A 26,136-nucleotide genomic window follows, 5' to 3' on the forward strand; every position below is an offset into this window, starting at 1 on the left:
CTGGCTCCATAGTAGGACTGCGCGACTGCTCCTCCAAATCAGTGAAGGACAGTAATCATTTTTAAGATCTAAACCGATCTGGTGTTTACATGTGATGACTTTCAATCGCAATCACAATCATTTTGTCACGTGCAGTTTGTCTGCCGCATCAAAAATGTTGCCGCTGTTTTCTCTCCAGCAGCTGAATGTGTTAACTGTAGCCATAGCAACTCTTAACGGCCACCAGGACTAATACAGTATTATTTATAGCTATTTGTTGTAAAGTGTAATAATCATCTCAGAAAAAAAATCTTCTGTCAGGCGCAGTTAAAGTAAAAACTGCCCGGGGCAATATACGCGGTGTCATTACTCCAACATTATCTTCATAACTTACGAAATAAAAAGTTTACCCCTCAGAAAAATTTACTGCGTAAATAAAATGCTGCGTGAGCTCAACCAATCAGCATGTTCAGCGCCCAAGTCCCGCCCTCGAAAGTTCCTGAACTTTGAAAAAGTACTACCTCGCGAGCAGGGCCGTTTGGAGGAAGAAATATTTACCCGGAACTTCATTTAGACCCTGGTTCCTGCGGTCTAAACACACGAAGTACCACCCAAAGTTCCTGGTTCCTGGGTAAAGTTCCTGTGGTGGAAACGGGGCTATACATACATACGCCCACTGAAGGCAAGCTGAAGTGAACCCAAGTGGAGCTTATAAAGTATATGACAAAGCTTCTGTCACTTTGATTTATGACCCCCCAATAAAATAATAATTTAGGACCATAATGACCATACCACCAGATGTTTTTATGTTTTTACCGGAAGTCATAAACTTTTACAACCTTTGTATATGTTTGCTTAGGGGATCATATGATTTATGTGATCAGGAAGGGAATCTGTTCACTTAGGGGATCATTTGTTTTATGTGATCAGGAAGGGAATCTGTTTACTTAGGGGATCATATGTTTTTTTATGTAATCAGGAAGGGAATCTGTTCACTTAGGGTTCGACGTACATTGGAACTGACCGACGAATTGGGATCTGGTTTCAGAGATCAATCTACTTTGAGTCTGTTAAAAACGAGCCACGGGAGATTGGCATGCGGTGCATGCATTCCATGCTCTGCGGTCCATGCATTCCACGCTGTGTGTTTGCCGTGTGTCCCGTGGGTAGTCAGAACGCTGAGGCAGCATTCGTGGATGACTCATGTTCCCACTGCGGGAGCATGACCATCGCAGTTCTACGGTGAAGACTCCAGTAACTCAGAAGAGGTGACAGGTGTTTATCAACGCTGTTTCATTCTATCCCCGTACAATGCCCCTACCCCTAAACCTACCCATCACAAGAAACATTCTGCATTTTTACATTTTCATAAAAACATAATTTAGTATGTTTATAAATCAATTTACCTTGTGGACACACGCACACATATTCAGACACATTTTGAATGCCTATCTTAAACTCTTCCCTAAATCTACCAATTTGTGTATTATAAAAAAACAGGATATAACAGGCAGATATGACTGCTGGCACAATTTATTCAGGAAGTACAAATATTCCAAGTGTCACTGAAAGGCCCACTGAAATCAAAATTGAAGTTTTTTTTTTTTTTTTTTTTTTTGAAGACTATGTTAGCCTTAATGTTATGAATAAGCTGGTGTGTTCCAAAACAATGACAAAATTTGCATTTAGGAGATATAAGCATTCAAGACTTACAGTCTTTCTCATCAAATCTGCTGTCCAATCAAATGCTCTCTAGAATCTAAAGCCGGCCCCCTACACTGCTGAAGTTGCGGCTGAAATCGGTCAGTTGTTTACACATTTACTAATTTCTACATGGTAAAAGGCGCATAACACACTATATATGCGTTAGGAAACGATTCAGTGTAAAGGCTTTAAATTGAGGCGAATGAAGTCTGGTTTCACGTTAGTTTCACGCACCGCAGCAGCACACACACCAACGGCTCTGGTCTTAATTTAGACTACAGACAAAAGAGGGCAACGCAGATCATATGAGTGAGTCGGCACAGACAACAAAACATATCAGACCCATTTGAATTCTGCACAGAATGCTGCATTTCAAAGCGATATGGAGGAGATTGTGATGATAGACAGTTAGAGGAAACTGGCTTTACCAAACAGAAAGGCTCTAGGCAAAGTGCCTGGAAGAATGGGCTTTTTGGGCCCTTTTCTTTTTTTGTTGTTAATAAACTCTTTTTGATTCCTCTAAGCGAGCATCTGACTATTGGGTTCAAACCTCTCCTGTGGCTCAGTTTTGGAATCTAAGACTTTAATGCCAGAGACCTGAGTTCAATTCCTGGTTCTGACAGAATAACCAAATCACATAATGAACCCAGAGACGCCTAACTCTCAAGAACTCTTTGCCACAGTTGCTCAGCATGAGTCCACAGTTCAGCGTCATGAGACAGCCCTAGCTCAGCAGGAGACTTTGATGGCTAAACACTTACAGGTGCTGACAGATCTCATGACTTCTATTCATCAGATCTTTGAACGGCTGCCATCCACTTCAGCTAATGCTTCTACTGCTGCCTCTTTACCCCTTCCGGAGTCTCAAACGCTCTCTCCTTTGGCTGAACTTCGCCTACCTCCACCACAGCATTTCTTGGGTGATCCCAGTGCATGGGTTCCTAACTCAATGCTCTCTCACATTTGAACTACAGCCATCTTCCTTCCCCTCAGATCGGGCCAAGATTGCTTATGTTATCACCCTCCTTTCTGGTAAGGCTCTCTCCTGGGCAACAGCGGTCTGGAAGGCACAGGCGCCCTACTGTTCAAGTTATTCTGCGTTTGAAGAGGAGTTCAAAAGAGTCTTTGACCACCCCCTCAGTGGTCAGCAAGCCTCTAAGAGACTTCTCACCCTCCGACAAGGTAATGGCAGCGCTGCTGAATATGCCATCTTGTTTCGGACAGTTGCGACGGGGAGTGGTAAGAACAAAAAGACCCTCATAGTGAGTTTTCTGAATGGTCTATCTGAGGATGACCTGGCTACCAGAGAACCTGCCCATGAGCTGGTGAGCTGGTCGATTGGATTTAGTGAGCTGGTCGATAGGAATTAAGGTTGTGAAATCTAATTACATGGACATTTTTATTTTTATTTATTTATTTTCTCCGTTGCGTTTAGTGCTTTCTTCTGGAAACAACGGACCATATGAGATTCCAAGTCACAGTTCATTACTTAGCACAACGTTCATCGCTCGAACTAGTGGAGACTGTTTTCCAAGATGGTGCTGAATTTTAAACGCGTAATGCACTGTCTTTACAAAGTGTCTTCTTATTAAATTGTTTGTACACTTACAAACTTCTCAATGCTTCGGTTTGCATGCAGGGACCAAAGCCACAGTATGCTACCGTGTTAGTGTGAGGCTTTTTTGGGCCTTGTTAGTGGTATTAACTTGCGATTTAATTTCACTTACCCTTTGCCCCATATACAAGCGTAATAAGCTAATCTGTTTTTAGAGATAAAACTCTTTACATTCCATTTTCATGAAAACGCATCACAGAGAACGATATACTCGGTAACCATCTGATAATTACCCCTAGGGTCATTTCTCACCGGAGTTGTCCTTTAACAAAAGCCTGCTTCAAACTCTGCAGCTCAGGTAAATAAAGTCCATGGTCTTTATTTAGGGAATTACGGTACATATAAAAAACACATTTTACTCAAGTGTGCTGCACCATTCCTGTCTGATACAAAGGAAGCTTATGCCGAAATAGCGCTATATCTTGCTATCTTCTATGGAATGTTTATTGCTGCTGGCTAACGTGATTCGAACAGCTCCATGAGTAGGTGGGCAAGGCTACTGAATACACTGCTCTACAGTCATTTTAAAGTGATTGCAGTACCAGTTTTTGCCACAATACATACACTTCCTTTAACTTTTTGATGCGTCAAAGTGCATAGACTCAATGGAGGGAAAGAAATCTCACAGATTTCATAAAAAAATTGAATCGAGTGAACTATCCCTATCTATTTTTCATTTTTGTTAAGTTTTATTAACGAAACAGCTTGTAAACATTACAAAATTAAACAATCTGGCCGTTGACCTCTATACAGAACCCCATTGAAGTACCAAGGTCAGTAGCGAGCGAGCAGAGGTCACACACAGCTAGACAGTCCAATCAACGCCGGATCTTATAATGACCAGAACCAATGACAAGTACAAGAGTCAGCACAGTCCTGGACAGACCATTGACAGTTCAGTCTGTCTAGTGAGAGAGAAAAGGTGATGATTGCATCGTGAAGCACATGTGAAATCAGTCCAATGGCGTCACAGGTGGTTGACGTCATTGACCAGGAAACTATAAAGCACCCCTGAACCAAACAATGTCAGCTTCTAAAATGTTGAAGGAATATGGTCACAGGCATGCTAGGATTATGGCAAAGCAATGCAGTATCTCGTTCCCTCTCAGGTTACATATGTAACCATGGTTACATATGTACCCTGAGATGTTCTCTTTCAAGGGAACTCGTGCTGCGTCAAAGCACTGTGGGAACCCAATACTCACACCGCCATAATACCAAGTGCCTGTCTGTGTAAAATCTTAGCGCACACTATGTCACAAGCAGAAGCAGGCATACTCTGAGTTGAATAGCCTCGGATCCTTAATGGTGAAGGATAACCGGCTGACTCATAAGCAACTGAAATAGCCTCAACTACCCATTTGCTTAAAGTCTGCTTAGATGCAGGCTTCCCCTTACCAGGGAACTTAAAGTAAACTATACAAACAACTGGTCGGTTTTACACCCTGGCCCACAAGAGGATCTGCCATGCAGGAGGCAAGCAAAGTTTTCCGGGCACTTCTGTGGACACACTGGGGTCGGCGCAGAAGTTCAAGCCGTTCCATGGCCACAATGCAAGACGGAACAGCGACGCAGCCGAGACTCAGCAGCCGAGAAGCGGAACATCTCAACATCATGCCGTACACTGATGACGCTAGCCCGGTGCAAACTTCAGCCACCATGCAGTTCAAGCCTGAGGGAGACCACCAGTGAGCAGCCGACACCCAGAAAAGAGAGCAGAGCAGCCGCAGCGAGCAACATCAAATGTCTTTCAAACCAGAACCAACCGCAACAATTCACACAAAAACATCAGAGAAGCAGTGAAAAATGGTGTACGGCGAACGTCCTCTCAGAGGCTGCCAGCAATCAGCAACAGTCCCAATTGTAGCTCTGACTGTTAGACTAGTCACAAACATAATAAAATAAAATCTAAATCTAATAGTACAGTTAACATGATTTGTGGGTGGAGAAGCAACGAACAGACAATGCCAGCATCCTCTCCCCCACGTTGCCTAGCAAATGTGATGGTTGATATCGAGATTAGAATTGAAAGTCACCAACGGCAATTAATTTTTTGGACTGACTCAAAGGTGGTCTTGGGTTACAAAAATTATGATGCCCGACGCTTTCATACGTTTGTAGCCAACAGAGTCCAAAAAATACACCAAAGCACAGCACCCAAGCAATGGCTGTATGTCCCAAGGGATGAGAAGCCAGCAGACAATGCTTCAAAAGGAAGAACAATAAATTAGTTCCTCTCAACCAACTAGTTCTCGGGTCCCTTTTCTTCTCGGGAAGAAAGAAATGGCGATCTCAAATGTTGTACCGGAACTTCCATTAGGTTATCCAGCAGTAAGGAAAGTGCAGACATTTCAAACAGAAGCCACGGAAAGAAAAGATCTTGTAGGCCATTTATCTAAGTTTTATATTGGTCTAATGCTGTCAAAGCCATTGCATGCCTTCTGAGACGCATTAGGAAAGATAAAACTAATTCACCGGCTTCTGTAAGTGAACAAGAGGATGCAAAATGCTTGATTCTAAAAGGAGTGTGTAGTAAGTTCGTAGATAAGGAAGGAAGAGGACAAGGGGGTCGGCTGGACTGCTGACGTCTCTTTTATTATAACAAACTCAAAATACAGCGTGCACACGATCGTGTGTGACTTTCATTCAAACTCTTGTTCACTTCCGGGTCTTTTCACTTCCGGGTCTCATTCAATGTCTCTGGGATGTGTGTGGAGCGTCAGCAGTCCGTCTCTCTCTCCCCTGCTTCCGTTTCTCCAGGCGTTTTGTACTCTCTCCGCGCCCATTACTGAAACGAGATACAGGTGTTACCAATCTTCATCCAACCCACTCACTTACCGCTCGTCCCGCAGCTCTCTCTCCTGCTGCAGACCTCGCTGAACCACGTCCCCCTTGCCACAGAGTGTAAAAGCAAGTATATCAGAAAATAGATGGCTGTCCTGAGTCAAGGAAAACCAGATACCAGCAGCCATATCACCCTGTAGCCAAAGACTGGTTTCCCACTAAAGCTAAGCAGGGCTGAGTCTGGTCAGTACCTGGATGGGAGACCAACTGGGAAAACCAGGTAGCTGTTGGTAGAGGTGTTAGTGAGGACAGCAGGGGGCGCTCACCCTGTGGTTTGTGTGGGTCCTAACACCCAGTATAGTGATGGGGACACTGTACTGTCAAAGAGCACCGTCTTTCGAATGAGACGTTAAACCGAGGTCCTGACTCTCTGTGGTCATTAAAAATCCCTTGTCCTTCGATAGAGTATGGGTGTAACCCTGGCATCCTGGCCAAATTTGCCCAGTGGCCTCTGTCCATCATGGCCTCCTAATAATCCCCATATGATTGGCCTAATCACTCTGTCTCCTCTCCACCAATCAGCTGGTGTGTGGTGAGCGTTCTGGAGCAATATGGCTGCCGTCGCATCATCCAGGTAGGTGCTGCACATTGGTGGTGGTTGAAGAGATCCCCCCCCCCCCCCCTCTATGTAAATTGCTTTGAGTGCCTAGAAAAGTGCTATATAAATGTAACAAATTATTATTATTTTATTATAAAAAAACTGCCAGGTTATAATAAACTTGATCACCTGGATGTCTTCATACAGTTGGTATGATCAAGGTGGGAGGAAGATTAAGCCATTCATCATGCATTGCACTCACTCCTTCAAGCATCCACTGATCCTTCCTAAAGATCACCATGTGACAAAGTTGATAATTGCACATTGTCATTAAAGTGTAAAGCATTAAAGAACGGGCTTCACAATAAATGAAATCAGATCTTGTGGCTATTGGATACCTGGAATCAACAGAGCGGTCATATCTTACATTCGCACCAGTGTAATGTGTAGAAGGCTGATAAAATCTGTCAAAGGCCAGTGAATAAGTGATCTCCCCAAATAACGTGTAGAGCCTTCCCCACCGTTTGTGTATTGCGGTATGGATTGCTTTGGTTTTTCATGACTGAAGGAAGAAAACAGCACAAAAGGTATGGCCTGCTTCTAACTTGCTTTTGTTCAAGAGCCATTCATACAGAAATGTTAGAAGATATGTCGACAGATGCGTTCATCAACAGTCTACAATGCGTTATTGCTATTCGAGGTACAGTATGACAGATCAGATATGATCAAGGTACCAATTTCGTGGGAGCAAAGAACGAACTGAACTCCGCATTACAGCTTAATCCAGAAAGGCTCACCGCGTTTCTTGCAGATAAGCAGTGTGATTTTGTTATGAATGCCCCTCATTCCAGTCATGCAGGTGGTGTATGGGAGTGCCAAATCAAAACTGTAAGGAGTGTTCTTAATGCTACTGTCTCTCTCTCGTCAGGCAGGCTCAATGATACTTCACTGCACATGAAGCCATGGCAATAGTCAACAGTCGCCCCCTTTCAGAGAACAACCTGACTGATCCCAAGACCTTAGAATCATTCACACTAAACCATCTAATTACCATGAAAGCCACTAGCTCTACCACCACCAGGAAAGTTCATAAGAGAAGACATCTACATGAAAAATTTATGGAGACAGGGACAGTATCTTACTGAACAGTTTTGGAGTAGATGGAAAAAAGAGTATTTACACATCTACACTGTAAAAAAAATGCTGTTTTTTGTTGGTTTAACTTTAAAAAAGTAAGTAACCTGGTTGCCTTAAAATTTTGAGTTTATTGAAATAAAAAATTTGAGTTGATACAATGAAGGAAATTTGTTTAATAAATAGAAACTCAAAATATTATTGTATCTGAACCACATTAAAAAAAAGAGATAAATCATGAAAATAGCACTATTTGGCTGTGTCATCACAAATCAAATAAAACACACCATTACCCAATATTACAAAATAGTGTATAAATATATTTTAATAATATTTTAATAAAGGTTGTCGAATCTCAAAAAGTGTTCATTGTATTAACTCAAAATTTTAATTTCAATGAACTCAAAATTAAGGCAACCATGTAACTTTTTTTCTAAATAATTTTTTACAGTGTAGACAATGCTGGCATGCTCCAAAAAGGAACTTTCAAATTTGGGATGTGGTCATGGATACGGATGAGACCCTTCCAAAAATGAGTGGAGACTGGGATGGATCATAGACACTGTTACTAGCCAAGATGGACTAGTAAGGAAAGTCACAATAGCACTTGGTGACAAAAAACTAAACAAGATTGGAGAACGGTTAAACAAGGTCTCTAAGGTAAGGAGACCTGCTCAGTTGTTGTTCTTACTATTAGAAGCTGAGTAAACAAATCTTTTAAGTGGTGGTTTTAGGTGGTGACATCATATTTCTCCTCACTATGCAAGGTAGGTTTTGTGAAGTAACACCAAAGAACAAGATTAAACTGAGCATAATTAGAATGATGACATATGGGTGACTATGATATATTTCTATTGTGTCATACTTTCTCATTTCTATAAATGTTCGCTTTTCAATCCAGATATCTCAGGGTTACTTCAGAAAGACTCTTTACCCTGCCCTAAAGTGACAGAGAAGAATTCCAACATTTCTCCTGAAGCAAGTGCCCAGAAAGGACCATGTGCTATAAGGTGAATATCCCTTTAACCTCTGTTGTGTCCTTATTCAAAACACAGAAAACTCAAATATTTTTTAGGAAGTACTTTAAAAATAACAACATTTAAAGAACTTATAGAGTAAATACAGTAACATCTGTAAGGCTGGAAGCAACTCAAAATTGTTAATTAGTAACAAAAAGCAGATGAAGGCTGATGTGTATAATAAAGTAATTCATTTAATTTACATCCAATAAAAGTAGTTTCCTTTTATAGTCATATTTTTAAAAAAAGTAAAAATATAACTGACTGGAAAACATGGGACTAAACCTAATTGTTTAGATGAGTTGCAATAACTATCTTTCAACATTATCAGTAAAAAGAAAAAAATCTCAAACCTTATAATGCCTTCTCACTGAGCATTGTTAAATATGAGTGGGATACAAATAACAAAATCAACCAAAAGAGCATAAACCAGAAGGCAAATTGTTCTATTGCATTGTTAATCATATTTTCCTCTCCTCTTTTAGTGATTGTGTAGACAAATCTTTGGCAATTCCAGCACCAAGACGGCTTTCTCTCTGATCTTGGTGCGTTGTTTTGTTGTTTTTTTTGCTAGTGAGTTAATCATGAGAAATCAATATTATCACAGCACTACATCTGACTACACAATAGTTCAATGCCAGAACTACATCTATCTTCAGCTTTGTGTGATATTATTCTTAGAGTAAATCATAATTTATAAATTAGCAATTTATTGTCTCTCTAATAATGTTTGATTCACACATTCTCTGTAGAGGTTAAGGTATATATTTGCCATCTGAGTCTTTTTTATGTGATTAATCACTGCATGAATACTACTGCCTGTAAATCTAACCTTGGAATGTTCTATTCACAGAAAAAAAAAAATCAATTAATCAGTTTAATAAATATGACTAAAATGTTCAAATGTGTTTGAACGTGAATAAAAGAGAACATGCATACAAATTTCACATATGAAAATCCCACTGTCTGAGTTTATCATGAAAAGTCTATGCACCATGGTTTGGCCTGCAACTGAAACCACCTGCAAGAGTTTAGTGCCATCTAGTGACACGTGGTAGATCTGACACTTGACTGAAAATGCAAAGAATAACAAGGAATATTGTATTTTAACAGTTGTATGAAATGGAAAAATCCCTTTGAAATTATGATTCCAGAACTTCAGCTTTTCTGCTGTTTCTCTGCTTTGCTGACATCTTGACCAAACTTTCGATTCATACTTGGATTTTCTCATTCTTTCTCAATCATAACAGTCACAAGACTTTTTTTGTTTTGCTTCTCGGCTCATCCTTCCATTCACTCTTTGACAATATCTGGTAGAGTATAATCTGAAGGAAAAAAAAAATCAATGAAGGCATGAGAAACTACAAACATTAAATCTCAACAGATGGCAGTAGAGCATTGATTCTGACATACATTTCTCCACAAAATGCAAGACCTTGAAAAACATTGATGCTAACGTGATAACAAGTAATGGATAAGGGTGGTCACTATAAAATTAAATCAAAGTATACAAATAATAATCTATACTTTGAGCCCTTTTAGTGTCTTTATAGTCTTCCTAAAATGGTTTGTTTGGGTTTTATTCTGGTCTCCCAGAATAAAAGTTACATTAAAATGCAAAGAGAAAGGCATATATACTAAAGCCTATACAACCTGATTTGTTAAATGAAAAATATTTGTCCAACTTTGTGTTCCTTTTAGCCACATATTGCATATTTTACATTTCATGCCCTTCACTGTTTAACAGTATCCCTAAGGATCATCTATGGACTGCCATACCCAAAGTTGAATATGTGACCTCAGGTTGGTTGAGGAAACCCCCAGCTGGGTACGGATGAAGTGGGAATCTCCCTTCTCAACTTAAGTATCTTCTCATTTCGCTGACCCTCAGTTTCTATGGCGTCATGCTCCCGAAGTGATTGACGGATGAGGGACTTGAGCAAAGGCAGTCCAAGGCCAGTTGTGGCAGAGACTGGGACAATGTGCATAAAACGCATGAATGTTTTAGGGCTGATGTCCTCGGGAAAGGTGTGGCTTGATTCTAGAAAAGCAGAGGGTCACATTAAAGTTATCAATCAAAGAGAAATACATGTACACAGTCATCCAGAACTCTTAACAAATCAATACAATGGAACAATCACATGTATTTGTGGAAGAAACTTGAGACTGCCAAAATGGTCAAGTACAAATCATGACAAATAATTACAGAACAAATCACCATCTTCAGGGATTTTTTTTAAAGTATATATTTATGAAAGAATGGCATTCTCAAGAATGTTGCTTTTTAAACAACTGCATGAAAAGTAATACAACAACTTTATTGATACAAGCATCTGTATCATGTTGAATTTTTGACACACCTGCTATATACCTAAAATAACAAAACAAATGCCAAGTCTAAACATAATCTATGACTAATATATGTCATATTATTTATATAATAAATAGACCATAAATAGCTTGTCTGCTTCTAATTATACCTACCTTCCTGGTTTTCCAAGTGAGCTTCCAGCTCTTGGAGCCTGCCCTGAGCCTCAGGGAGGTCCATCTTATTTATGACCAGGATGGCTGGCTTGTCTAACAATTCCTCCTTATACAACTCCAACTCCTGATTAACAAAAAGATCAAGAGAAAATTATGCAGCACACTCTTGTGAAGCATTTAATTGAAAAAAAAAAAACATTAGTGTTTGTGTGAGATTGTGTGCATGTGTGTGTGCATGTTTAACATATCGTGTTCTATTTTAATATTTGATTGTGTCATTTATTTCTGTAACAGCAAAGCTATATTTTCAGCAGCTATTATTAACATATTTTTTGCTCAAGAAACATTTCTTATTATTTTCAATACATAAAACTATTTAGTCTTTATTGTCACTTTTGATCAATTCAGTGTATTTTTGTCAGAAAATATGTATTCATTTCTTTAAAAAAACTATTAAAAAAACAGTGATTAGTTTTTGGGGGGTTTTTTGGCAGCGCTATTTGCACTAATTGTAAATATAATCTAAATGCTATTTACACTAAGTGCAAATAGCTGTAGATTCTATTTATTAAGTGAAAATAAATAGTGATATATTCTATTTACCCCATATAAAAGTAGCAGTTATTTGCCATATAAATAGTAATAAATAGTAAAGATCATTTATTTTGACAGATGCATACTATTTTCACCTCAGTATTGTTGTACATTAACAGGATGCAATAATAGTGTGAATTAATATTTTTATGTACATTTTTTAATTGATGCAGCCTTAAAGGAACACTAAAAACCCTCCCTTTACCAATCCCTAACCCTACCCAATAAATTATTTTATTATTATTAAACATTTTGTATGGCACTTTATTTCAACCTTTTCTTAATTTTTATTGAAAATAACCAATGTGATTTGTGATGAGAAAAAAAGAGAAGAGCAAGCTTTGCTAAAGGCGGAAGCCGTGTTTATCGTGACAAAACAGTGATCCATTCACAAAGCATAAGCTTTACTGATTGCGTCACTGAGGACGTTGAACTATGCGCGTTTTTTTTTTTCAATCTTGTTTGGCACAGCTAGGCATTATTAGTTGGAGCTAGTGTGAATAGCACTTGCCAACAAGGCACGCTGTTTGCACTTAGTGTTAATAGACACTTTTTTTTTTACCTTGGTTAAAAGCAGTACGGTTTCAAATGCAGACCTAAATGGGGTGTTACTAGCTAGCTGAAACCCACAGACGTCAACCTGAAACATCAGAACATAAGATTAATATACAACTCTCCCAGTCCTTAACATTACGTTCACAACATAAACTGAATGCAGTACCACAAACATGAGCTGCTTGGTTCTTTCCACATGCTTGAGAAACTTGTGTCCCATGCCTTTATTCACGTGAGCACCTTCAATGAGTCCTGGTAAGTCTGCCACTGAAATCTTCAGAGAAAAATAACTTCTGTAACTCATTCTAACATCAGTCTGAAGAAATGTGCATTATATGACAACAGAACAGAACATCATATTTAATAGAGATCTGTTTATCAAAAAAAAAAAAAAACTGTATATTGTCATTTTTGGTTTATTTATCTTTATGGGAGAAGGTCAAAGCCAAGCTTGTCAAGCAGTATTACAGAATTCAGAATAAATCTAATGTAGTTATATCCTTAAATTAAAAACAAAGACTTATTTGTTTTTCTTTTGCAACTTCTTTCACACAATGTGGTCTTCTAAACAGACACACCGTTGTTATAATTATAATATGTTGTCACATGACAGCATCCTCCTGAGATGAGTGAAAGTTATTTTGAATAAAATTAGTTCAGCACATTTTGAAGTGTCATTTTACCTGCTTGTGGTCATCATACATGATCTTTCCGATTTCAGGTCTTAAAGTTGTAACTGAGGGGGGGGACAAGGGATAATTATAAAATAATTACATTATTATAAAAATACATTTTTTGAATTTATGTATGTACAGTACAGGCCAAAAGTTTGGACACATTACTATTTGTAATGTTTTTGAAAGAAGTTTCTTCTGCTCATCAAGCCTGCATTTACTTGATCAAAAATACAGAAAACATTTTTAATATTGTGATATATTATTACAATTTTAATTATTTGGTTTTCAATTTATTATACTTTGAATTATCATTTATTTCTGTGATGCAAAGCTGAATTTTCAGGATCGTTACTCCAGTCTTCAGTGTCACATGATCCTTCAGAAATCATTCTAATAATCAGATTTATTATGAGTGTTGGAAACAGTTCTGCTGCCTCATATATTTGATGAATAAAAGATTCAAAAGAACTGCATTTATTAAAAATAAAAACATTTTCAAATAATATAAATCTCCTTTACTATCAATTTTTATCAATTTAACACATCCTTGCTGAATACAATTATTGATTTATTAATTTTTTTTTTTTTTTTTAATGACTAACCCCAAATTACTGACCAGTAGTGTGTATTGTTATTACAAAACATTTCTTTTTTTTTTATTATTCTTTTTTTATTCATCAATTTTCCTTAGTAATTTTCCTTCTTGCGTCTCGGGGAGAATAGTTTTTTAGGAAATATTTTTTAATTTTAACTTAAAATGTCAGGAGGTACATTGTTGACGTTACTGTTAAAGATGCACTTCCAATAAAGTGAGTGTTAGCAAAAACGGTTTTCATTTATGTTGAGGCGGCAGGGGTGTTGTCTAATGTAACTAATAGGAATGCCACAATACTCAATATAATATTGAACCGTTCGGTACGGCATTCATGGTTCAATACGTGCTGGTGAATTGCGTTTTTTTTTTTTTTCAGTTTTGCATTTAATTCATTATTTATATTTCTCTTTGTTTGAAATATTTATCTCAGTTTATTTTGGCTCTGTTTGAGTGTGCCTGTGTGCACATGAACAAATATGTGCTTATATGAGCAAATATCCAGTCATATCAAGGGGTGTTTAGCCGTGTTTTAAAGCCTTGCCGGTAAAACGTTTCATTGGCGTTTTACATGAGCTGACCGCGCGCCTGTCAGACATGGGATTACTGGACTACGTAGTGTTACTGCGCTAATACTGTCAAACACACCATATATAAACACATATGGTTTATACGTCGGTTACGTCTAAAGTGAAAGTAAAATCGCGTGTCTGTATGAGATGTGAGCAGGTCTTAGCAGTGCAGACTAGTAATTGTGAATGCTTGTACTAAAAGGGACAGTTCACCTCTAAAATTATTTAAATATTAGAGGTATTAAAATAGACAGAAAAAAACACTCACTGCTCTTGAATAAAGTAATAATACAGTAGCTTTCAATCAATGTATATTGTATATTGAAGACTATGTAGTTTTAATTTTAGCCTACATTCATTCAATTTCATAATTAAATGCTACTGTACATCTCTGAGCTGCCACTGTAAGTTTTTATATATATTTATTTTATATTATTCAATACACTAGGAATGTGTACAAGGTTTTTTTAAGTAAAGTTTTAAGTTTAAGTAAGGTTTTTCAGTTTTTCAAGTAAAATAAAGAAAAGAGTATTACAAAAAAACTTTTTCTCCTAACCTCTTTCTGTTCATGTCGCCTAGGAATAGAATAGGAAAAAAACGAACCGAACCATACCATACCGAAAACCGTGGTAAAAAAAAACAAGGTATATATTGAACCGTGGACTAGCTGTATTGTTGCATCCCTGGTAACTAATAAACTAGCTTGTAATCTTACTTAGTTATTTTTAAAATCCAGTAATCTGTAAAGTTACTTTTTAAAGGAGTAATCAGTAATCAGATTACTTTTTCAAAGTAACTGTGGCAACACTGTCAGAGACCCTGGCCATCTTTCTTCTGGTGCTTTTCAGAGTCAGTGAAAAGGTATCTTTAATGTCCCAAGTTATTATAACTGTGACCTTAATTCTCTACCGCATGTCTTAAGGACTTTTTCACAATAATTGTTCATGGTTCACTAAACAAGCAAGAAAAACATGGTTTAAACCCTTTTAAAGATCTGTAAAACATATTTAGATTTTACAAAACTATATTTAAATACAGTATCCTGAAAAAGGGATGTTTCTTTTCTGCTGACTATCTAGTCGACATCCACATACATATATCCAAACTGGAGATATATGTCTGATAGGAACAAAAGGCAGTGTGGACAAGCTGGTGAAAAAAAGCCAGCTCTGTGCTTAGTGGGAGTCTGTGTGGGAGTGGTAGTGAAGTGGTGCATAAGGAGAAAATTGTAGGCAATACTGGACAATGACAATCATCCTCTTTATAACATCTTGATTAACCAGAGCAATTTCACTGCGTTGTAGAACCGGGAGGTTTAAAATATCTTTTATTCCTATGACCATTAGGCTGTTTAACAGTTTTTGATCTCTCACACAACTCTCTTATCTCTAAAACTTTACGAACGAGCCAGCCTTCACTTCCCCATGCATCAGTGAGCATCATGACCCTGTCGCGGGTCTATCACTGCTACTTCCAGTGACAGTGACCACTTTTGATAGATACTGACCACTGCAGACCGGGAACACTCCACAAGAGCTGCAGTTTTGGAGATGCTCTGACTTAGTCGTCTAGCCATCACAATTTGGCCCTTGTCAAACTCGCTCAAATCCGTAGGCTTTCCCATTTTTCCTGCTTGTAGTACATCAGTTTGAATACAAAGGCCCTGTCCAAAATGGCACCCCAAACCCTCACGGAGTCCGCACTTTCACAACGTAATGCCACTTTGGACTGCTGGGTAGAAGTCCTCTGCGTAGCTTACAAACTTGCTGGCTCAGCTGAAGTGCGCATCGAGGGCACATAGCAGCCACAAAGGGGGCACTCACGAGCACCCTTCTTTAAGCTTAAATGACAAATGGGACACCCTACGGTCTTGTGGGCTTAACTGACACGCACACACAATGGCCATTGTAAGTCCACAAGACTGAAAGTGCACATGAAGTGTGGAATTTGGGACAGGGCCAAAATGTTCTCCACCCATCGGACCCACCAACAGGTGCAGTGATGAAGAAATAATCAGCATTATTTCCTTTCCCTCATAATGTTATGCCTGATCGGTATAAAGTGATCAGCAAAAAAGAAATGTCCCTTTTTCATATTAAAAATGTAATATAATATTTATGTACATGCTTATTGACCTTTATTAAAATCAAGATTTCTGTTCCTCAACTAATTTGTCATTAATTTTTGAGTACTCACAGGGATAGCTTGCAATCCTTGGTTTAGCATGAGATAAGGCAGTCAGCAAGGAGGATTTGCCTGCATTTGGAAACCTGTCAAAATAATAAAAGCCTGTCAAACCTGCACAATTTTTGAATGTGTATTAGTGAAATATACAGAAAAAATTTCAAAACATTTTTTTCATCACAATAAATTATGTTGTAACCAAGTGTAGTTTAATTATAAAATATACTTTTTGCTTAACATTATTTTCTACATCATGTTTAGGTCTTTATGTGCTTTACTTTGTAATTTTACACTTTATTTTTAATAGCAACACTTTCTACCCCATTCCACATTCTGTGCAGAGACTCTCTCACCCTACAATTCCAAGATCTGCGATGAGTTTAAGGTCCAGTCGAATCTGTCTGGTTTGACCTTTACTGGGTAAGAACCCAGAGTGAAGAGAGCCACCGTGACCTCCTCTAGCTACCAAAAGTCTGTCTCCTTCACAGTTCAACTCCCCTAAAGTGAAAAGAATAAAACGTCCTTAAGAGATGCAATATGAAAGGGAACAATCAGCACACATTGGCATTTGATATACAAGTTCAAATGTGAGAGAAAATGTGTAGAAAAACATCAAATAAAGAAGTGATATGAGGGATGTGAAAGGAAAATGTTGGGTGATCTAGAATTCTAGATGTTATAGAGAGGTGTAAATGGAATTACCTAGTACTCTCCCCCCATCCGTTGTAACACTGATCCCAGTAGGTGTGAAGACCTGGGTGTCCTCTCCTTTCGCCCCTCTCAGAGAATGAATACTGACAAACACACAACAAAATACTTCACTTACATGCTCTATACTACAAAATCAGCACAATACAAATCAACAGCTCTCAAAATCATTAAAGTGTTAAATATGAGTGTAGTAAATTAAGGCACATTAGTCTTTGATAGAACTGTGGAGATGAGATAAGATGAGATGAAATGTCCTGAGCTGGACCAGATACCAGGCAACCAATGCTTCACTGAAATCTTTATGTTGTGTTGAATATCATAGCTATTACTTGTGTAATTTGTAATTATAACATTACTTACAAAAAAGCGCATTTCTTTTAATATACTATAATGGGTTTTAAAAGTCAAACAACAGCTTTATGCAAGACACAGTCCAAAAATAAGTGTTTATTCACTGACTTGTACACAGTCTCTTAAATGATACATAAATATCCACATTTAAATCTGAAATGAAACACATGCAAATCAAAGAAGTTGTTCTCAGAATCATCATGTCATATTGTCATAATGTGAACAGGTAGAATGCAAGATTATCCAATCCGTTCCTCACAAAAAAAATATATTAAAAAGACAAAAACACTATTATATAAATTCCTATTACTGCCTTTCAGAGGTATTACTGACAATATCGTTATATTCTTTATAAGAAAAAAAGTCTCACCTGCTGTTTAAACCAACACCTGCAGTGAATCGTTTGTTGGGGTATTTGTCCTTGATTTGCTTCAGTGTAGTGCCTTTTCTGGCCACCACCCAAACGTCTCCACCATTTCCCCCATGTCCCCCTAAACGGGGCAAACCCATTCCTCCACTCCCACCCCTCACATACAGCCGTATATTATCCACAAAGTTGCCATACTGAAATACAAGAGACACAGAGTTAGTAGGTTAAGTTCATGAAACTGTTGGTATTTCACTTTTAAATGAATGGACATTTTCAAGCATAAAGACATTTTTTTGTCTTTTTTTTTTTTGTAAATTTCTCTGGTGTTGACAGTACAACCTTTCAGCAGACTACTGTGTCACTATTTTAATAAGTACCACTTTGTCTAATATGCTATCAATAACTTGAAATCGACATTGTTCTTTTAGACAAATATAGTCGGAGTTCCAAGTTCTCCCGCTTGGAAATTATGGAGGGGACTGAAATTGTCATCATAGGTGCATGTCCACTGTGAGAGACATAATCTAAAAAAGAAAATCTAGAAATCAAAATAACTTTTTTAACTATTTATTTGTATGATACAGCTGCAAATAAGTATTTGAAAACCTGAATATCAGCTAGAATTCTGATCCTCAAAGACCTGTTAAGGCTACAACATACTCTCGCTAAAAAAAAAGCTAGAAAAAAAAAGTTCTCGCTCCCAGGGCCGAGAGAACAAAATGACGTCATTTTGTTCTCGCAGCCCTGGTTTGGGAGTTCTCGCAGCTTGTTCTCGACACATCCCTGAGCAGAACTTTTTTCTTGCAGGTGTCTGAGGACCAGGCATAGACAGTAAAAGAAATGGACACAGCGACCCCATTGACGTCTACGGCGAAATAATGAAGTCAACCTAGGGGCACTCACTTCCTGATGGCTGAGCGAACTGCGCAGGCTCAGACTGAGCTTGACGACGTAGATGTGACGTGAGCCTCCTGTCTGACAGCTGTGAGTCTTCTAGTAGATGTGGAAAGCGAAATCTGAATCACGTTGTTTAAATATTTTCTCCCGTTGCTTTTGGCTCACTATGGGCTTCTCCCCATTTTTCCCCCTTGACTTTATCAGACTAGTCTCCAGGACATGTCTCCACGTCCCCCCGACTGCCTCATAGACAGTAAAAGATTGCCTGGGAGCGTCTCCTCAGGTCTATACGGTAATTTCTCAACTGTGCGACAGGGTCGCGTTGGTTATGACGCAATCGTTAGCCTATTTTTTACAAAAACAGCTTCTATGGGGCGATAGTGTAAGATACAAGGTAATGGAGCCTTTTATACATTGTCGTGTTTCTTTAGAAATAAACAATGGACAAATGGAGTCTTTAAACGTCTCAGATGTAAAGTTATTCACTGTCAAAGTGACTCAAAAATGAATGGGAGTCAATGGGATGCTAACAGCAGGTGATGGCTTGGTTAGCAATGGCAGCCCCTAGGGGTGGAACGCTTTCCGAGCGCTAGATTACCCCCTTGGGGACCAGGGCATGACATTAACACCCGCCAACCCGCCAAATGCGGGTAGATTTCAGCTGTGGCGGGTACGGCAGCCACTCCCACTAACCACTTTGGCGGGTTGAATATAATTTACAGCTAAATGAAATGCCAAGACCGTCGTATCACAAAATTGGCTACCATCCAACTACAATTCTTCATACTTAGTGAAGACAAGATAGGCGGAATCGCGCTGAATGACACAACAAGTGCTCTCTCTCGTGCGTGATCTCCTTGCTCCTGAATACTCAAATCAACGCGCACACTGATGTCAAAATGTCCAGCATGAACACTGTCGGTTATGGCTTAAGTGTATGTAAACAGGTGGGTAATAACTGGATATGTGTCACAAATATTACATCCATGCATTCAGCAGCCCGATTAAATACCTGTCTGTCATTAATGTTAATCAAACAACTACAGATGTTAAATACATTTATAGGCCTACATATTAAATACATATGTATTAGTATCTGAATTTTGATTTTATTTTTATTAACTATTGTTTTTGTAATTTGCTTAGGGTATTTTTTAAATGATATATATATATATATATATATATATATATATATATATATATATAATATATATATATATATATATATATATATATATATATATATATATATCATTTATAGTGAGGGGTCACTCTGCATTTGAAAGTTTGAAAGGGTTTTAAATCTTCTAAATCAAGTAAAATAATTCAAAATCAAGTAATTTAAGCATGCCAAAGTCAACTTTAGACATATAGAATGTAATTTCCAAACAGGAAAATTGTGGCCAGTGAAAATGCTGAGTGGCTAGTAACTTTGGAAAACCACTAGCCATAGTGGCCGGTGAGCAAACAAGTTAATGTCAAGCCCTGCTGAGGACTGTGTGATTGGTCATACATTTAAAGTGGGCGTGGTTAATGCGGAGAAACACAGATAATCGGCACCTGCTTTTCACGTGAAGTATGAATGCACTGGCCAGAACGAACTTTGTTCTTGTTCTTACCACCTCGAGAAAACAAACACATTTCTTTGTTCTTGCAGAGTATGTTCCAAGCTTTAGTCTGCCTTTAAAATGTCCACCTCCACTTAATTTATTATCCTAAATTAGATGCACCTGTTTGAGGTTGGTGGCTGCATTAAGACACCTGTCCACCCCATACAATTAGTTAGAATCCAACTACTAACATGCCCAAGACCAAAGAGCTGTCCAAAGACTAGAGACAAAATTGTACACCTCCACAAGGCTGTTAAGGGCTACGGGGTAATTGCCAAGCAGCTTGGTGAAAAAAGGTCCACTGTTGGCGCAATCATTAGAAAATGGAAGAAGCTAAACATTACTGTCAATCTCCCTCGGACTGGGGCTCCATACAAGATGATCTCACCTTGTGGGGTCTCAATGATCCTAAGAAATGTGAGAAATCAGCCCAGAACTACACGAGAGGAGCTGGTCAATGACCTGAAAAGAACTGGGACCACCGTTTCCAAGGTTACTGTTGGTAATACACTAAGACGTCATTGAAATCATGCATGGCACGGAAGGTTCCCCTGCTTAAATCAGCACATGTCCAGACCCATCTTAAGTTTGCAAATGACCATTTGGATGATCCAGAGGAGTCATGGGTAGTGATCGACCGACCGATATATCGGAGTCCCGATATTTAAGCATTTTCACATCGGGTATCCGTTCTGTAATATCTAATTTTCCGATAAATGGTGCCATCTTGTGGACGTTCTGAGAACTGCATACAAGCGCGCCATTAAAGGACTGCATCTGAGGGGAGAGGAGTCAACAAATGTGTTCAAGGGTAAAACAACCTGCATCTCTTAATTAATAAACTTTGATTAACATACAGTAATGCACAATTGAGATAACCACAATTAAGATGTTATGAGATGATATTATGCAGTTATGTAGATTAAACTTGGCGCTAAGTAGAGACGAACTCACTGACGGAGTCATCAGGTATTCCGTAATGTCACAATACAGACGTAACTTCACATGAATGAAATAAAACAGCCATGAATGAGTCTCTTGTAAAATAAAAGCAGCAAACTTATTTCTCTCTTTGTGTTTATGCTCGCGTTCAACCGTTCAGTCACCGAGTCGTTGCTCCAGCATATAGGCTAGTCACCGTATGTAGGCTAAATAAGATCGACTTGTTTAAAACTCCTTAAATTATATTAACGTCTGCTATATAACATTTATATAATAAACATATAATTAATTACAGCTCCGTGAAAATGAATTATTAGGCCTATCTCCACGAGACGTGCAAGTTAAAAGCAGAGATGAAAACAGCGTTCTGTCATCAGTATTTCATAGACTGACACAAACATTCATTTTGATACCGTACTAGACGAGATTGAATCTGTAAGAAAAATAAACAAACCAGCGAATACATCATAGGTATTACAATGTTTGCATATTCCAGGGAATATTCACTCTTTAGTCTATTAAACACATAAAACTTTTAACATTGTAGTCTAAAATGAATGCTTATATTTATGCTCATCGTTATGGGCAGTTGAAAGACTCAAACTCTCATTTATTTGTGTTCTCCATTTGAAAACATTACACTTTATAAATGTATTTTGCCTGTTGTTAATATGGCTGTATTTATAAATAAAAAGGTGAAATAGCGGTCATGTTAAAAAGACTTTGCACTGTATTTCAAAAAAAAAAAAAAAAATCTGACTTTTTATTAATGTTAATGTCTTTTGTTCTGTATGTAAGGGAGTGATACTGCAAAAATTACAGTGTTTAAAAAGCTCAGTTCAGTGCTATTGCTGTAATTGTAAAAAAAAAAAAACAGAAATAACGTGGAATAAATAAATAAATATCGGTTCTACATGTCGGTTATCCGCATATAAACATGCAAATAATTGGTCGATCACTAGTCATGGGAGAAAGTCATGTGGTCAGATGAAACCAAAATAGAACTTTTTGGTCATAATTCCACTAAACGTGTTTGGAGAAAGAAGAATGATGAGTACCATCCCAAGAACACTATCCCTACTGTGAAGCTTGGGGGTTGTAGCATCATGCTTTGGGGGTGTTTTTCTGCACATGGGACAGGGCGACTGCACTGTATTAAGGAGAGGATGACCGGGGCCATGTATTGCAAGAATCTGAGGAACAACATCCTTCCCTCAGTTAGAGCATTGAAGATGGGTCAAGGCTGGGTCTTCCAACATGACAATATAGCATAACCAGGATAACCAGGACAGCCAGGATAACCAAGGAGTGGCTCTGTAAGAAGCATATCAAGGTTCTGGCGTGGCCTAGCCAGTCTCCAGACCTAAACCCAATAGAGAATCTTTGGAGGGAGCTCAAACTCTGTGTTTCTTAGCGACAGGCCAGAATCCTGACCGATCTAGAGAAGATCTGTGTGGAGGAGTGGGGCCATAATCCCTCCTGCAGTGTGTGCAAACCTGGTGAAAAACTACAGGAAACGTTTGACCTCCATAATTGCAAACAAAGGTTACTGTACCAAATATTAACATTGATTTTCTAAGGTGTTCAAATACTTCTTTGCAGCTGTAGCATAAAAATAAAAGTTATAAAATCATATATTGTGATTTCTGGGGGGGGGGGGGGGGGGGGGGGGAGAGAGAGAATGATTATGTCTCTCACAGTGGACATGCACCTAATGACAATTTCAGGCCCCTCCATGATTTCTAAGTGGGTGAACTTGCAAAATAGCAGGGTGTTCAAATACTTATTTTCCTCACTGTATATTAAAAATGTCCTCGATCGTCTATGCTTTATATTTGCAGTGAATGGCTGTTTCTGTTTAGAAGTCCATAAAATTAAAAGCATCTCTCATCATAAAAGTAATCCACGGATTAATAAAGGCCTTCTGAAGCAAAGCGATAAATTTGTGAAAGAAAAATATCCATATTAAAACTTTACAAACTGTAATCTCTAACATCTAACTTCAGAACTTACACGCATGCGCTGCATCATACATCATACTGGAACATCAGTCTCTCGTGAATGACAGTTAGCATTAGTTTGTAAAATTTTAATTATCAATGTTTATCTTACACAAACATATCACATCGCTTCAAAAGGATTATATTAACCCCTGGAGCATGATGGATAGATACACTTTATTGGACTTGAAAGCCAGGAATTTATATATATTATATATATACACACTATACGCATACACCTACCATGGATGACTTGAAGGGGAGTAAATTCATGAGCTATTTTTCATTTTTGAGTGAACTCCCTTTAATTCAAATGTGTCTGGGCCCTCTTTGATTGACAACATCGAGATTAGCCTTTAATTTAGCCTAAAACGCATTAAGCATAATTTTATGGAAGAAACCTACAGCCCACTCTGAAAAAGAAAAAAATAAGGAATTCTTAAATCTGAATTTACTTGGAACATGCATGATCAGCTTATAATTTCACCAAACGCTGACAATCCGAATATGCTAAACACGTTCAGTGTGTAGCATCGTAATTGTAACACATATAGCCTAGTAATTTGTTACAGATTTTGGACACATATAGCCTACTGAGCATGAAGGTCGGGCTAAATGTCGTTTAAACTCGACAACGTAGGCTACTAACCTTGCGGAAGCAAGCTCTGCTTGTCCAGACCATAACGCAATGACTCCTTAAGCCAGAGATTGTAATAAACTGGAACACAATCTATATGTTGTTAGTAGCAACGTTTCTGTGAGTCTGCATTGCTGAAGTGAAGGACCAAACACGTGTGTGCTTCCGGAAACACAACAATGTGCGTCACGATTGGCTGCAAGTGCTGTCCTTTGACATGTTCCCGCCTCCAGTAGAGTAACGTCGTAATTTTCAACAATTGTAATTTCTCGGAGCTTGCTCATATTTGTGCCGGTTTTGTTTCCTGACACAGTGGGCATAATATTGCCTGGTTTTATGACTCTAAACTTTGTATGTTTCAAGAAAAGCTAACGTTTGACTTTCTGTTGAGAAGTTTCTGCACCCGATAAGCTATACTTTCACTTTCAATATCAGGAAAAAAATAAAAATAAATAACAGGTCCCTAAATTACATTTCGATGAATTAACAAATTGCGCCTCGAAAGAAACGTTCCATTCAGTAATAGCGTTTGTAATTAAATGTAGAAGAGAGAGAAAGAGAGAGAGAGAGAGAGAGAGAGAGAGAGAGAGAGAGAGAGAGAGAGAGAGAGAGAGAGAGAGAGAGAGAGAGAGCAGGTTATCATGATCTAAGTATGCTAGTCTTGTGTTCCTTAGATTGTAATTGAATTATGTTCTTCATGTCAAGTGTTTTTTTTAGTGTAAGTGGAATCACTAGAATGAGCAACGGTCAACAGCATGACGCTTAACGTGGGCGCGCAGAGCTTTAAAAGTCTCCAGAAGTCGTAAAACACTCGCTCAAAGCCAATTCTTCGCCTCAATGGTTTGAAGGGAAACGTGTCTGCAAAACAATCGCAAAAAAAGAAACGACATCGTAAGTAAATTATCTTGAGTAGGCTAATATTTTAAATGTAGATTGCACTTGCGGTGGTATAAACTTTTTGTTGCTTTAATAAAATGTTTATGTTGCTTTACGTGGCTTATGCTATTGTGCTTGGCTTAAACTGCAACAGTTTTCAAGTTGCTTTATTAAAATGTTTATGTTGTTTTACGTGGCATATTGTTTAGTTGGCATAAACCGCAACAGTTTTTAAAGTCATACAATATTCCACTGTTATCCATAGGTTCCAATGGAACGATTGATAGGATTCTTTGACGGCCAGTTGTGGCGCCTTCTGTCAGTGTGTCTGCTGATACTCACCACCGCATCATCGTTCTCCATACCCAATCTCGAGATGCTGAACACCGAGAGGATAGGAGGGGGCAAGGCTCCCGGGAACCTGGGGGAGATAAACCGTGAATGCTGGGACGCATCGTCACTAGCGGTAATACAAGCGCGTAAATTACCCGTTGCCGATACGGTTGCAGGTCTCTGGGATTTCATGACATACTTGAGCGGGTCTAATCAACCCAAACATCAAGGCATGTTCATGGAGCTTGCGCAGGTCTTTTGGGAGCGGTATGTGGACTGTGCGCTCGCACGCGCGCACGGACTGGGCAGAAGGGCCAGTGCGTCCAGGCAAGAGATCATCAAAGTTCTAACTTATCATTCAGAAGGGATAAAAATCTAGTCACTTTACTGTGTTTAAATTGTAATGTCTGTCAAAATGCATAGATTGAATGTATTTTATTTCTTTGTGACTCAAACTCAAGCTAAATTAGCTTGTAATAAATGTAGCTCATCCTGGTGCAATGGTGTCAGAATGTCATAATATTTGCCACTATATTAAAACAAAAATCTTTTTAAGAAGGTGTTGTCTACTCTATACCTATCCATGTACAAGATGTCTACCACCTAAATGTAATTTATAAGTTAAATTCACAAATAAGAGTACCATAAGGAGAGTCACCCCTTAAATGTAAAGCACTTTGAGTGCCTAAAAAAGGGCTTTATAAAAATGTAACAAATTAAATTAAGAAAAAATACAATCTATATTTGCCTATTAGGTCACTGTTACATTTGACCTACAGTGCAAAAGAACAAATAATTTATTGTGATATGGGAGCGAATAGGCCTAAACACAACACATAGGGCCTATTCGTTTGGATGTCTACAATAAATTTGAGATACTTGAGGCAACAGCAAAAAGTCCCTTGAGTTCCGTTAGTC

At 38.3% G+C, this 26,136-nt stretch overlaps 1 protein-coding gene across 1 annotated transcript; it reads right to left on the reverse strand.

Moving 5' to 3' along the window:
* Window positions 1-9,007: 9,007 nt before the first annotated feature.
* Window positions 9,008-24,172, reverse strand: gtpbp10 (GTP-binding protein 10 (putative)). Its single transcript, XM_067449684.1, has 11 exons — window positions 24,022-24,172; window positions 17,924-18,117; window positions 17,194-17,285; window positions 16,845-16,989; window positions 16,504-16,577; window positions 13,150-13,202; window positions 12,633-12,740; window positions 12,474-12,551; window positions 11,318-11,441; window positions 10,613-10,874; window positions 9,008-10,158 (listed from the first exon to the last, which is right to left on the reverse strand). Exons 1-10 carry the CDS (start codon window positions 24,052-24,054, stop codon window positions 10,633-10,635), a joined length of 1,143 nt encoding a protein of 380 aa, XP_067305785.1. The 5' UTR covers window positions 24,055-24,172; the 3' UTR covers window positions 9,008-10,158; window positions 10,613-10,632.
* Window positions 24,173-26,136: the final 1,964 nt, after the last annotated feature.

Source organism: Pseudorasbora parva, chromosome 7, assembly GCF_024679245.1.
Source record: "Pseudorasbora parva isolate DD20220531a chromosome 7, ASM2467924v1, whole genome shotgun sequence".
NCBI lineage: Eukaryota > Metazoa > Chordata > Actinopteri > Cypriniformes > Gobionidae > Pseudorasbora > Pseudorasbora parva.

What these genes read in the sequence shown, in the direction of transcription:
- gtpbp10 (XM_067449684.1), bottom strand. Translation starts at nt 24,054, where the DNA reads ATGGTCTGGACAAGCAGAGCTTGCTTCCGCAAG. An exon ending in GGTGTTGGTTTAAACAGCAG is followed by an intron (nt 17,286 to 17,923) that starts GTGAGACTTTTT and finishes TGTGTTTGTCAG; the next exon opens with TATTCATTCTCTGAGAGGGG. An exon ending in CCAAGCAGCTCATGTTTGTG is followed by an intron (nt 12,552 to 12,632) that starts GTACTGCATTCA and finishes CTGATGTTTCAG; the next exon opens with GTTGACGTCTGTGGGTTTCA.